Source organism: Porites lutea, chromosome 12 (assembly GCF_958299795.1).
Source record: "Porites lutea chromosome 12, jaPorLute2.1, whole genome shotgun sequence".
Taxonomy (NCBI): domain Eukaryota; kingdom Metazoa; phylum Cnidaria; class Anthozoa; order Scleractinia; family Poritidae; genus Porites; species Porites lutea.
The window spans coordinates 18040535-18055796 of NC_133212.1; the positions used below are offsets into that span (position 1 = coordinate 18040535).

Genomic DNA, 15262 nt, shown 5'->3' on the forward strand with positions numbered 1-15262 from the left:
TCAAAAAGGGCCTTTGAAAAATATAAGCCCCAGGGCTTATTTTCGGAATTTTACGGTATATTACTTCTACGGCAAAAGGACGACAATATATCGCAGGTAAGGCAATTCAATACAACGTTTATTTATACCAATGAGACACTGGCTTCTTTTCCTGTTTCTTTGAAAACAGTTGTTCGTTTTCACACTAGATACCGATTATCCGTCTGAGACGGGTTATCCGTTGGATATATTCGCACCAGAAAGATAATACGACTTAATTTAAAAATGGAACGGTTTTAAGTTTTGATGAACAATCCTCCTGACTTTATCCATCGTTCATCTGTCAATTTTGACGGATTTTGAAGATGGTTTATCCGTCTCGGACGAATAATCCGTTTCTAGTGTGAAAACGGTCATTGTGAACAAGCGATCAGTATCGCATATTGAGTACCTCACAACTGCTTCTCTAGGGACAACTACTATAGAAAAGGAATCAGTCTTAAGATATGAAATCAACAGTAAAAGATGGTACAATCTCTTCGAAAATTGCAATAACGCGACCAAGGAGAACTTTTGAGAGAGCTCTCGTTTGTAAAGTGGCCGCCTTCATTCAACGCGCGGTCTATGTGTTTCAGGTCACGTGGTGCTAGTGGACAAGGAAAGGTTGTTCTAAGTTCGTAAACAGTTGATCGATATGCTATATATAAAACACCATTTAAACAACGTCAGCTACTGAAAAAGGTTGTTCCATGAAGTTCCTTACTCGAGTCCCGCAGTTTAAATAATTTTACAAAGTTCTGTACAACAATGACTCCTTTCAATTTATCCCAAAAGGAAGGAACTCTGCTGGAAGAAATAAACGTTTCTCAATGGTTTCAAGGTTAGTGAATTGAAGAGACCATGGAATCAACTATAACTCGCTGAGCATCATTCCAGGCAAGAACACGAAATATTTCACAAGTGCTTTGAATAGTTATCTGGAAGTTGAGTACTCTACAAGGTAAACTGGAATAGCCTAAAGAGGACAACAAAAAAATAGTTTAATCAGGTTACATAAAACATTCAATTCGCCATTTGCATAATTTGCAATTCGCCACCTCCCATGATGTTTACCTCCCCCCCCCCCCCGCCAAAAAAAAAAATCATGAGCAATGTCTTCAATTTTTCTTGGGGCGACTGTAATACTCATGATAATTTAAAAACAAAGGTTATGCTAAATCTTGGGGGATAAACAAGGTATTATGGGAGATGTGCAAATGGCGGATCCCCATGAAACTAAATAGATCAGTCGTATTTATTATCTTATTTTAAATTGCAAATTAGAACGTTTTTTGTCCCCTACTCTTTATTACGAACAGCAGCGTGGGTTCTTTTACATCCTAGAAGTGTCAGATCAGTGAAAGTGCCTTGCTGCAGGTCCCTGACGAAAGGCTAACGCGCTAAAGTGATCTTGTGCTGAGCCTTTTTAACCCAACGCTCTTTGACTAATAAAGAGATTTAATTAGTAGAGAGATTCAGAGTCTCGTTTTAATACGGCAAGCGGCAAACGTAAATTTGTGCAACGTGACCAAGTTTTTCCATTACTTTCCATAAACTGCTCTTTACCTTTACAAAAAATAAGTTACTTTGCGTTATGTTTATCCATAAGAATTGTTATAGAATGTTTTTATCTGCTCATTTTCTATTTTGAAGAAATCCTCAACACGAGTCTGCCTTTGCCATGAACGTGACACTAAATCTCTCTATTACCAGCTAACTCTAGTCTCCAGTCTCACCTGTAAGGGATCAAACACAACATACTCTTGATGCGGGGGGCCTGGGGAGACAGGCGAAGGAGTGCGCCCGCCAGTCTAATGAAAGAAAAAATAATAATAGCCTCAACATTCGAACTTCAGCTCTGTACAAAATTCTGGAAGCTTATTGGCCGATTGAAGTGCGTTAATGGCCTAAAAAGGAAAGGATGAAGACAAGAAAAGAACTAGGCAAAAAGTGGTTTTGCTCTACTTACTAGTATGGAGTCATAGCCAGGCGGAGGTAAGGACCTAGATTAACAAAACAGAAAGAACTCAATTATAAGAAAAGACGCATATCATGTTCTCAGTTCAAGTCAAAGATCTGCCCACCTACCCCTCCTCAAAGCCAACATTTTGCCCTAAGTGAGAAGTAAGTGTTAATGTTGGCTTAGGGGAGGAGTAGGTGGGCAGTTCCCAGAAACGTATAATGATCCAAGATGTGTCCCAACAAATCTCTGGCATCGGGACTTTTTTTTAATTTTAATCTTTCACTTCCAAGGGCGCGCAAGGAAGAGGAAACCGTTCTATCGTCGTGCGTCCCTCGCATTCACTCGTACACCCAAATTCCCTCTTAGTTTTCATCTTCGAACGCTTGACACGAAGGCTTAGGAAAAGGTTGCTTAAGACAGGAACGTATTGTAGGAACGGTTACTCTTTCACCTCTAACTGTGCCATAGGACAATAAAGAGATTTCACTCACCTACAGTACAAAAGAACACTCAAAATAGAATCGTCGTAAAGTATTGCTCAAGAACTTTACTGGCATAAATTATTAGACGGTACGGAGGATTTCGTTTAATTTGTAACAAAGGATTACACAACCCGTTATGACCTATGGTTTCTCATTCACTAGATTGCGACCATTTTTTCCCCCGGATAGATTCGGCTCTGAGAGACGGAAGTGTCAGAACGTATGACGCACTCGACATTAAACGCTTTCCTCCTTTTGCAGACTCTGTACGAGAGTGAAGGGATGGAAAAAGACACTGTTTTGTTTTAATCTTACCTGCCACGATCCTGTACAACAACAGATTCTGTCAAACCAAGCCCAACGTTGCATAAAAGTAGCTTACCAGGCTAATACAAAGGGAGAGACAACAGAGAAGCCGGTTAGGATGCACACCACCCCAGCAAAGTACTTTTTGAAGTGTTGATGTGGACTAACTTGCATTAGTAATATCCAACTAGTGGTCTATTATCAATGCTACGTTCTGATTGGTTGAGCTGCTAGCCCCCTAGTGGCGAAAAGCGCGGGCTTTTTGGCGGCAAAAAAGGATTAAAGTCTAGCTTTAACTAGCTAAATTTTTTTTCTCGATATTTTTGACCAACTAGTTGGATTTTACTAAAACAATTATTACTCTCACCCTTATGGCCTCTGAGTCCATTCTGGCTCGAGGAATAATTGTTAATTACTTCTTTGGTTAATTTAATGATATTGTATGGTCGCAATATCAATGTTACTCGATTCATGCAGAGTCTCTCTCAAGTACGCCAGAATCGAGCAAGTGAAAGAAAGGCGGCTTTGCTGACAAAGTAGAAGGAGGCATGAACTTGAGAGTGAATTCAGAAGAGTCTGTCTTGAGAGTTGGGGAACTGTTCGTCAGAGAGGGGTTCAAACTCGATCCCAGGTTTCTCTCCTACTCATCCACGGAGGGGGAGAGAACATTGGGAACGAGATTGAGAGACTTGCCCTATTTATATGGAGATATACTACTTTTACCGCTGAAAAGGCTGCGGCTTGACAGGCCTGCATTGAAAAATAAAGACCTTTTCCATAGGGACCACGAACGAAATCTAAAAAGAAAATCAACACCATTAAAGGATTAAAGAGCAATCCTAAACATTAAAAGAAGCCAAGAACTACAACCAAAATCAAAACTGAGGAAAAACGAATTGACACATTATAAATTTTAATTTATAATTTAAACATTCCTTCGTTATACCTTCTTTGCTAAATCCTCTATTCATGATCCTTTCTATTTGCTCATCACCAGCACCGCCACAAAAGTAGAGCTGCGTGCAGATAACAGGATCACCAAGCCTTTGAGTGCGTGAATCAAAACCTGTCTCCATGAAAGCGATGTGACATGACTCGACCTATAAGGAATTGGCAAAAGACATGAAGACACTGTAAATCAGAAAGATCTGTTTCAGTCCTTAAAATGGTGCCATTTCGGTGTGTAGTCTACAGTCCTATTTTTGGGGTCTAATTTGGCTCGCTTAATCAGGGCCAATACAGTCCAATTACCTAAGGCTGATTTGCAACCACCGACCAAAATGGGTCCCAGCGAGGGCTGGGATAGGCTTTATTTTATTAAGGTGGGGGAGGGGGTGAGGCTGTTTTGGCTTAATTCTTTCGTGCTCAAAAGGCTCCAGGAGAGGCTGAATTTCGCACTTTGGGGCTGAAACAGATCTTTTTAATTGTGCACACTATCGACGTGACAGAGCCAAGCGTTCAGGGCCGTCAGGAGAGCTTCAACTTCACATACATACAGGTAAATATTTTCAACTTACGCTACACGAAACATACATACGAGCAACCACACACCCATGGGATTAGTATGAAAGGGTTGTGTCTGAATTAGAAGTGCAAGAGGGATCAAAACTGTTTTACCTTCCTCACGCTACTAATTGTGATGTCTTTGTAGTTTTTTGTAGACAATAAGCTGCGTTTGATCTGCTGAACAAGCTGTTTTTCACTGCGATTTGTAATAAATGATGAAACGAACTCTTCATCCTCTAAAGAGAAAAAAAGGAGGGAGAAAAATCTTAACAAGGCAAACTATCGACTTATAGTTGAATACAAACTAATACACGATTTGGTATTTGGCGCTTATAGGAACTGAAAAGAAAAATAGTAAGAGTCTGGGCGTTTAGAATGGCGCGTCGAAGGCGAATCACTATAATTTCCATACTGGTCTCACGGCAATAGTTGATAATAATTGTGAAATGAAACAATCAACAAAGATCTGCATCAAACGTTTATGGATACTAAGTAGCTGAGCAGGAGCAAGTTTGTACTATCAAAAGTTCATTCTGCTGTTTAAAGCCCCGTGCAAACGGACGAATCGTAACATTGTTGGAAGTCGCTGCGTCCTTTTGCACGAAGCTAAAAGTCTGACCGGTTTCAAAATTTGCGCAACAACTCCCAACAACATGCAACAAGGTGTTCAAACGGACGCAACATGTAACATATTACAATGTTGTTGGCCAACAATTTTGCGTCCATTTACACAGGGCTTAATGATTCATTGATTTGTATTGGGCTTGCTTGAAACCAAGACTTTGGAGAACGAGTTAGACGGGCAAACTAACAGGCCAAGCCGCTATAAATGTGGCAAAGTTTCAAGACTAATTACTGATACTTGCGATACCGTCGACACGTGTTTCGATTAAGAGCAAAGAGTGTAGATTGTTTGAGGCTTAATTCAAAGTGCAAGGCGGGGTTGAAAGCTGAATGGATTTGGTGAGACCATTGCGGTTCAACAGCATAGCCACATCGAATTTATGCCAATTAATTGCGGTTTCTTTTAAACTCAGCCTGATGAAACACGTTTGCTTAAATCTGCTGTTTATTGGGGCCGCTGATTCTATCAAGCAACGGTTTTTATTTTCTTTTTCTTTACAGCTATACATCTTGCCATTTTTCATGCACATTTACATGTATTCATTGTAAATCAGTCAAACATGCGCACCCTGAGGAACATCGCGAAAGTCACCATGGGAAATCGCTTCCAGATCCAGTTCCGTGTTGGTCACGTGTTTCTTACTCAGCATCTGAGCAAGGGCTTCATATAAGTCACCATCATCTGTAAGAGAAGATGTGGACACAAGAAACACTTGTCGCAATGGGTACAAACTATGGAAATTATCTGTCAGAGATGGGCGAATGGAAAGAACAACAAGTAAGCAAAGCCTAAAAGTAAAGATTCTTGGATGGCACATTTGATACGCCAGGGGTGGGGATATTCTTATAAATATAAGCTACATGGGCATATTCTGGTGTGAACGGAAGGGATTTCAAGCTGTTTAGTCTAGTATTGGGTATAGTGAGAAATCGAGAAGTTTTGATCTAGAATAGGGTTTTTATTAATCATTAGTATGAAGAATAAGAGTAAGTGAGACTGCTGGACCAAGGGGTCCCAGAATCAAAGCAGGCAAACTCCCACCAAAAATTCACAGACGAAAAGATTCGGGCTTTTGGGATTATCAGTTCACGGGACACCGTTTGTACTTATTGATTGAGTGGAGGGGCCGGACGGGAAAATATTTGGCTCGAGGTCCGTGCGTCCTGCGAGAACCAAATATTTTCCCGTCCGGCATGACCTAACTCAGTCAATAAGCAGTTTATCATATGACTGTTGTCTTTTTTAATTTTTCTCACGGAGCGAACCTGCATCGATCAGTACGCTTTTCTGGCAAGGCCGCAATTGTTTTTCCCGTCCCTCTCAATTGACGGGTATTTCAACAAAATTGCGCGGGAGGCCGTACGGGTCATATGATAATTAAAATTACCTTCAAAATCTTCATCATCTAGGTCACCATCTTTTCCCTGTATCTTCAGCGCAAGTAGCTCTTTCTCTGCAAATAATCGACCAACTGCCTTAAATGAAACTGAAGGCGCGCAACTCAAATACAGTCAAGCCTCAAACAACTAGGTGTGGATAGGGAAGGCGACATGTTGCTTCGACACGATGTGGGGACAGGTCGCAGTGACAATTTGATTCCTATGCACTTAATAATTGTTGTAGAAACCTTTATGCCCGCGACAAGTTACCCAAGTTCAAAGTGGTTTGAATTTGTGTGACAAATTTTTTAGGTGGAAAAGGGCAAAGATTTCAATAAAATTCCTCTGATGTACGCAAAGGGAATTTCTTTCATGACGAAAGGAAATTGTCGTTATTACCTGTCCCCATGTCTTCGTGTCGCAGCAGCCTGTCTCCTGACCTAAACACACGTGGTTTGTCACCGAGACCTGTTGAAGCCTGGTGTGTTGCACATGCACAATAGGGCCATTTATACGAGGAAAAATAAGACGCGTCTTACATAGGACGCGTCTTAAATAAGACGCGGCTTAGCTAAGACGCGTCTAATTTTAGAACAGCCTTAACACCTGTTCTTAGATAAGACGCGTCTTAGCTAAGACGAGAAAAACTTCGTATAAATGACCTTCGCGTCTTAAATAAGACGTTGGATTGCCGTTGCTACGGGCAACATTTACATGAAAACGAGTCAAGAACAGAAATAAGACGCGAACCTTTAAGACGCGAACCATTTATACGAGCTGTTCTCGTCTTAAATAAGACATGCTCGTATAAATGGTACAGTTCGCGTCTTATTTTTCCTCGTATAAATGGCCCTAATGACGCGTTACAAAACAAGACTTACCTAATTTGTATTTTTCCTTTTCAAGTCTCTCCTTCGCGCCTGTCAGGGTTTTAATAGCCTCGTCTTGGGTGTCAACCTACCAAGGACACGAAATAGTGGATGGTAGTCTAAGTGAACGTTCGTTAAAATCCAAATCAAAGTAAGCACCAGTTAGCGAATATATTATGCAATCATCAGCTTATATTATTCATCACGGGTGGACGCGTGGTGCAAAATTATCAATTTCTTCGTTCCATATTAGCCTTGTAAGGTAATCCATGACAGTCTTGGATTCTAAATTCCAAGCTGCAGATTTCGGATTCCAATTTTCGTTAGCGAGATTCTGGGGCCGGTTCCTCGAAAGATGGTTGAGTTTAATCCAGGATTAAGCCAAATTTTAAGCAAGGTTTTCTTGTCTAAGAACTTGTTACTCGAGCTTACAAAATACTTTGTGTCTTTACTCCGAGATTCAGTGATGATAACATAGAATTTTACTCTAGATAATGCATAGGAAGGTAAATACAAAAATAGAACAAAATTTTTAATCCTGGATTAGCGCTAAGCGGCCTTTCAGGAACCGGGGCCTGGACTTTTGAGCTGAATTCCGGATTCTAAATCACAGATTCTACAAGCCAAAATTTAGTGCACGAATCCAGATTACCCTTACATCATGTACCTGGGGCGATTTTCTTTTAAACAGCTCGGTACATGAACGTGGAACTTACTATGGCTCTAAGTGTCTTAATCTCATGTTGCATTCTGACGATACACGTGGTCTGGGCTTGGTAAGCTTCCAGGCTTTTTTCCCTCCTAAAAAACAAGAGAAATCGGAATGGTCTAACACTTATTTAACATTTGATGAAGAAGTTCTGAGTCCTTTTTATGATAACACCTGACGTAGCTAACTATTGCGGGAAAATTTTGTGTTAAAAATATTGAAGGCTTTCTGAAAGCGAGCAATTGAAATTATATCGATCAAAACTTTCTCCCACTACTCGCTGACTACTGACCGATTCTGACTTTTCTTTGTGCTCCAGAATACGGAATCGTGTTGCCAAACCGTTAGTTCTCTCTTGGCGTGCTGTGTTATGACGGTCTGGTTCGATTGGGGTACCTCAATCTCACTTTGACGCTTAACGTATTTGCTCAATAATACTTTATTAGAAGCAATATGACGAAAAACACTCAATTTTGGCGATTTCGCAGTTAACATCGAATATTTTATACGGAAGGGTATCAAACATAAAATCTTTAGCTGTTTTAACACTTTCAGAAACTACAAAAAGTTGGCAAATTTCAACCCCATTCAAACCCACCAGAGTTTCTGGACCCACTAAATGGCAAGTTACGTACGCGTAAAAAAGCGATAAAGAACTTGTTTCTACTTTTGAAGTTTTCAGAATTAGCGACTTTTGAAACCATTTAAGTAGCCTTAAATCAAAATTTTCCGCTCTAAACAGTTGTCCATCATACTTTCAACTTCTTGTGTTAAAAACTCTCAGCAAAAGAAGAGATACATTGGGAGGGGAAAGCCGTCTGACTTCTTTGGAAAGGTGGAGGTGAAATGTACTAAAAAGATGAATCTTTTTCATGGCTAAGCAAATTGCCGACGTTGTACCATTTTCTAATATCGTCATCCATGGCTCTAAGATCTTCTTCGCTTCTAAAAGCACCCGAGTAGTCAGAACCTAAAGCAACCAAAAAAAGAAATATCAAACTATCAATATTTTCGCTATTTTGTTACTATTATTCTCATTTTTCGGCAATATAACATAAACTGATCAACGTCCAACCTGTTTTGCAATATTGCTGCAAAACGAGTTGAGAAGCGATGTTGCGCGTTTTTCCACCCAAGTTGCTACAAGACAGGTTTGATATGGGTGGTAAAACGCGCAATATTGCTATTCAATTCGTTTTGCTAGTTGTAAGACAATTTGCTTAATGTTAATTTATTGCCCGTTTTCCTGAACCTTTAGCTTTGAAAGAAATAGAAACAACGAAGACCGCCGAGAAGAGTTTCATGAACTTTTTCCTTTGGCCGCATATAATTAACAAAGGATTTTCTGTATATATAATTATCAAACCTGGTTTGGTCAAGAGACCGTTTTTCCCCGGATAATAGTCGGTAACGATTGTCTTTGTCGTTCATTTTTCCTTGCCAAAATGGAGTGATTATTCGAGAGATGGGGCTTTATTGAGGGGAGCAACGAATATTTTAATTTTTCTCCCTGCATATTATGCCTTTAATATTTTGTTAAAATATCCCAGTTTTGGATATATGCAACGTGGGTGAAAAACCGTTTTAGTATGTACCACACAAGCTCAAAACTCGAGAACCAAACCTTTTAGCTAGCCAATCAGCGCGCGCAAAAAGCACTACTGACAAATTTATTCACTTTTGAACAAGCACTTTGCAAATGTTCTCAATTCCAGAGAGGATTTATTCATACGTTTGGTCAGGGGCACCCAACGAGAATATAGTTCAAAACCACTTAAACATAGCATTGTTAAACGTATTTTAGTATTTAAACGGTAGATATAGGCATATTTTTATCCCCTAAAAATTTTTCATCTGTTCGGATTTCCTAGCTGAAAGTCTCGAGATCCGAAAATCATAGGCATCAAAACTTACCTTTTCGAAAATTTCAGGCGGAAAAAAGGCTCCCGAAAATTCTAGGTGAGCTTTTTAGGGTAAAAATCCGTTAAAAATGGGCAATTACACCAATTTTTAGATGTTCGAAAATCCTAGGAGAGGTAGGCAAGCAAGAAATTTTACAAAAAATGTTCCGAAAATTCTAGATCTCAAATCGTCTTCCGAACAGATATTTTCCGAAAATTGACGTTGGGTGCCCCTGTTTGGTAGATAGACTCTAGATAGTATGCACGAGATAGTTACGAATAGCGTGGTATTTTACACATTGATAGTTTGATTTTTTTGGCCTTAGATTTGCGCTCTTAGGTTTGGGTATAAAGATTATAAACGTGAACTTACCAGTAAAGGGAGGAAGGTAGCACATTAATGTGCTGTTTATCCAGTGATCTGTTAACTCACTAGCAAAAAAAGTATATGACACGTTTTAAAAAAGAAAAGTAAGCTAATCCCACTACTGAATGCAAGCATTATTTTTTTTTTTATCAATGATGCACGGCTGGTTCGGGAAGCATTTTCAAGACTCATTTGATTATAGTGGGGCTGCACTTAATTTTTTTTAAACGGCTTACTAGTTAGAAAATAGACGGGTTTAAAGAATTTAATAGATTCTCTCGGATTGCAAAGTTTTTCATTCGCAACTCAAAAAATGGTACTATACTGTAATTGTCCACAGAACAAGTACGTAACGACAATGGGATCTACTCGGCAAACGTGGTCCCAATTTCAGTTGCATAGCTACTGTAGCCTGTAAGGAAGGAAGGAAGGAAGGAGAGCTTGCAAAAATGTCTCTTTAATTTGAATTCCACCTCCAATTCCCCAGTGGTTCCCCGTCAACTGAGCTTCCACAGTCAGATTTTGCCAATAAGTGCAAAGCGTAAATGAGCGCAAATGTAAACAAAGATTGAAGACACATGACAAGGGTAATGATGTCATTACTAATGTCATCTCCGCCAATCAGCATAATTTTCACATCGACTTTTTCGATGCAGATATTCAAATCCCAGAGACATAGTTACAAGCTCTCCTTCCTTTTCCTGCTCCGTCGCCAGAGCGCCCCAGAGAGCTTGCTGCAAGCTGAGCTACGCTCGCAAACAAAGCAAAAAAATTGGGAGTGAAAGCAAAGTAATGAGGATGGGAAAGGGACAGGGAAGAAAAGCAACACTTGCTATGTAGGTTAGGCATTTGTACATCTTGATCAACATGAAACTTTGGCCACAATATCGTCTTTCTTCCTACATGTACAGTAGATGATATAAATGGAAATCATAGATGCAGTAACCCTTCAATGGTGAGGCGGTTAACTCCTTGAACTTCAGATCTTGACGTCCATGCCATAGCCTTGTGTCACATTGTTTCCTTAGACTAGAGACTTTGCTCCATTTTGTCTGTTTTCACTCAGGTGTATAAATGGGGTTGGGGGTAACCCTGTAATTCCTAGTAGCTTCATGCTACAGGCTCATCCATATCTGCTGAGCTCTTGGGTTCGCCCCGAGATCAGCCTTTTGGCAGACTGAGGAGCATGGACTCATTTCCCAATTACACCTTATGCATGCAGTGCTTCAATTCACTCCACCCAGGGAGGAGGACCTGGCATTCAAATTGTTACATCACGCTGTATATCATGCTGCAGATTGAAATAATTGTTACAATGCATGGCTGGAGTGGAAAATACATGAAGGGGTGACCTAATAATATTATTATTCCTTGTCTCACCTGAATCTGCTACAAAGAACAACATCATCAGTGAAACCACTTCTTTTGAAGAATTCAACAGCGTCATTATCTGCATACACGGCAATTGTATCATACGAGCCGATGATGGTCGGATCTTTGAGGGTCTGTGATATTAAAATAATTTTGAAGCCCGTTACTGACAATAAGTTGCAAAAGGACAACATGTAGGGGAGAGGGGGTGGGTTTACTGGTACTAGGAGCTTTGACACGGCTAACGTGCATGCTTGCATTTGAAAAATGCAAATTATATAAACAAGGCCATGAATGCACATGAGACAGCCAACTTGCATTGCTTATCAAGAAAACCTTGAAATATTAAATTTTCTTGAAATTTCTGTTGGAACCAAAACTGCGGAAAACAGCTTTTCTCCAGAAAAGCAGCTCTGTAGCATTACTGTATGTATCTAGAAGATTTATTCTGTCCAGAAATTTTTGCTGCTTTTGTATCGTGAATGTTTTAGCCATGTTCTACTCTTCCTCGACTTCTGCAAATGGCATAATATTTTAGTCTTGCTGCGCAAATCTAGTCAACATTATTAATTTGCTTCCTGCTTGTACAGGATAATGTCCCAAACTCTTGTCAGTGTTTAAAAAAACAACAAACTGCTTAGCTAACCTCAAGTAGGAACTTTCCAACTCCTGATCTCCGACACCTTTTCCTGACTGCCAATAAGTTTAGCTGAATCACTTTCTCTGATGGCCTCTGACGAGTTATACTGACACACAAATAATTTACAGATAAAAAAAAAAAAACTTCCTTGATGTATACAAATGAGCTTTCTCTTATGAAGTTTATTATTCTTAGTAATAAAATCACACAAATCACAATAATAGATGATATTGAATAAATATACCATACCTATATTCACGCTCAAATGTTGCAGCTGCTATAATCAATGATTCAATTCCTAAACCTGGCTCTGAAAGTATCAAATTATGTTAGAGCTAAATAACTAATTTAATTCATGATTTAAGTCAAATGTTTTTTATATTGGTAAACTATTAATTTGTTTTAAAATTAAGGTACATTAATTATTTTACTTCAAACTAGTGTATGTGAGAACACTTTTTCTGCCATTTGTGATGACACAACATTAGTATTAGAAGAAGGAAAAAATAATTAAAGAGAAGTTTGATAGATATTATCAAGCCTGTTGTAACATAATTATATGCTGAAGTGTACCTTCACAACTTTTTCTTTCAATTCTCCTTTTCCTTGCTGCTTCAACAAATTCTTCAGCCCCTTTTGAGAAATCCTGATCTTCATCTTCACTAATCAAGTGATAATTACATTTCAATATCATGAGTGATTAGATTATCTCTCTATATTACTTACTGCTAACTATTAAAATATCATCAGAATTATTTTTTTAAGTATGGACAGTATCAGGTAAGAAATTTATCACAGTGCACAAAAGGCTCATTATTTTTGTTAGAAGTATAAATCTTGGCAAGAACATTCACTGGTCATGAGTTTCTCAGTAAAATATGGTAAATGGCCCTTTTGAGACCTGACATCTATGATCAATTTTTATACCCTGCGCCAGACTATAATATAATATTATCAATGTTAACCACTTCTGACTGTTTAAATGTCTCTAGTCGATACTCGAATAGGCACAAAAAAATATGCACCATCCCTCAATAGCACATTTGCCCCTTCATCTCAGCTTGTTCATTTATACCTTTCATCAGATCCTTCACTGTCATCTGTGTCACTAAACACTCCATCAAATTTCCCTGGTTCTACATCCTTCTCTTTTCCTTTTGCTTCATCAGTTCCATTTGCCGTTTGATTCTCTTCAGCTTTATTTTCTACCTGATCATCAAATGCAATTTCACTGTCACAATTACAACTGGCACTGATTTCTGAGGGGCGCTTCTCAGAAATAGGTGCTGGGTTTGAAATGTTCTCATCTTCTTCTGAACTATCACTGTCAGAGTCAGAAGTTTTGTTATTGGTACTTTGTCCATCATTCCATGACACTTGCTTTTTAAGCTTTTTTGTTTCCTTTTTACTAACTGGATCTTGGCCATCAGTCATACATGAAGTCTGTGTTTCCAAAGATTGCTCTTGAAAAAATCCCTCTATCGAAGGATCATTGTCAGCTGAGATAAAACTTTCCTCAGGTTCATCTACACAGTCATCATCTTCTGGACTTAAACCTTTCATCTCCCTCAAGACATCTAAGGACAAATACAAATAAACTTAAATGTATGATATTCCCCTCCACAATGAATGAGTAGCTGAAAAAAGATGTTGACATTTTTTGTGCCCCAATTCCCACCCTTCTCTGTATATAACCACCAAACCACCTTGTGGGAACAATAGATAGAACGGACCTAAGAAGCTAAAGTATAGAAAAACAAGAAACATGGAGTTAATCAATTAGATTTTCATAAAGTTGACGTTTAATCAGACACACACATGACAAACTGTATGTGGGTATAGATGCTGTAAGGTCAAAATTAAATTGTGGTTAAAAAATTTTCAACCCTGGTTGATTTGCAATTTCCTTTACCTCCTAGGCTTAAATGTTCATAAATCAAGTCTAGGAGAGAAAGGAGATAGAAATTATCCCAGGCTAGAAAAAAGCTGAATTTAATTCTGACTTAACCCGGTATATTTTATCAGTAATAATATGATATTAAATATAAACAAGTCTCATCATCATACCATTGAAATCTCTCAGTAAAACCAATGTTTTCGCCCATTTCCCGCAGACAGTCGGATACAGAACTTCAGGTGTGATTTCAGGAAGACAGTTATCATACAAAGCTACAACAGCATGGAGCAACTCTTGATTTGAGATCTGAAAATAAACTCAGATGTCTTGTAAACAATAAAAAGCCTCCTTGGTTACCACAAATTCAGCTGACTTTCAGGTCAAATATTAGAAAAGAAAAGCGCTATACCCCTTCGACTGCAGTCATGCTTGATTCCAGTAATCTTTTGAATTCTACCAGATACGGTCGGACGCGAACCCTTCGCTTCGATTTCAAAGAATAGAAGCGAAACTTCGAAGGCATTCTCCAGCAAATCGAATTCACCGCCATCTTGATTTCATCTGAGCCACCGCTGAATGACATTAGTGTGGGCGGCTTTATTCCTTTGAGACTCCGCTGTACTTTATGATTGCGGAAATAAGGACATGGACGGACATGCGCAATCCGTCCGGTTCATGTTACAAAATGGCGACTCAATGTCATTTCCAAGTCGAGTCGATATTGTTTTGGGGCAAAAATGGAACTAGTTATCATAAACATGCGTAGACGTAGAAACTTCCATAAAATGAGTATTTCTTGTAGCCGCCTGTTGTCTTGAAAGTTGACGAACTTTGAACATGGCGGAGCTATTTCGCTCCGCGTTTAACTACATCAGTCAAACTGGGAAATCGGGAAATGACTTTGTCGGACAGTACGTGGAACTCGGGCCTGTCCAACTTCGAGTCCGGAAAGTTGTCGCAGAAGGTAAGACCGTCTTCGTTTTTATTAGACAGTGTTTATCCTTAACTCGCTCAGTTAATAAATTTACTGCAGAAACTACATCGTACCAGGAAGCCCAAAAACATGCCGGAATTCGCGTGCAGTGATACTTGTGCAAACAACAATTTTTAAACCTGATTTACACTTTTTCTAGGAGGTTACGGGTTCGTTTTTGTCGCCCAAGACACATCAACCGGAAAAGAATATGCTTTAAAGGTAGGTGTTTTTACTGATTATTTTTGCTTATAAG

At 39.1% G+C, this 15262-nt stretch overlaps 2 protein-coding genes across 2 annotated transcripts in view; one reads left to right on the forward strand and one right to left on the reverse strand.

The window, feature by feature from the left end:
• Positions 1 to 122: 122 nt before the first annotated feature.
• Positions 123 to 14592, reverse strand: LOC140921677 (uncharacterized). Its single transcript, XM_073371685.1, is given in 20 exon segments — positions 123 to 994; positions 1755 to 1829; positions 1988 to 2021; positions 2779 to 2849; positions 3493 to 3566; positions 3716 to 3869; positions 4387 to 4511; positions 5468 to 5581; positions 6288 to 6353; positions 7161 to 7236; positions 7865 to 7949; positions 8758 to 8827; positions 10132 to 10190; positions 11506 to 11630; positions 12143 to 12242; positions 12386 to 12479; positions 12719 to 12798; positions 13212 to 13713; positions 14204 to 14339; positions 14443 to 14592. Coding segments are annotated over 20 exon segments (2223 nt in total). The 5' UTR covers positions 14584 to 14592; the 3' UTR covers positions 123 to 952.
• Positions 14593 to 14688: 96 nt separating this feature from the next.
• LOC140921675 (cyclin-G-associated kinase-like) overlaps positions 14689 to 15262 on the forward strand; it is a 36070-nt gene continuing 35496 nt past the window's right edge. The window contains exons 1-2 of the mRNA XM_073371683.1: positions 14689 to 14997; positions 15167 to 15228. Of these exons, the coding sequence (XP_073227784.1) occupies positions 14871 to 14997; positions 15167 to 15228 (189 nt within the window). The 5' untranslated portion in view covers positions 14689 to 14870. The remainder of the gene's footprint in view (positions 14998 to 15166; positions 15229 to 15262) is intronic.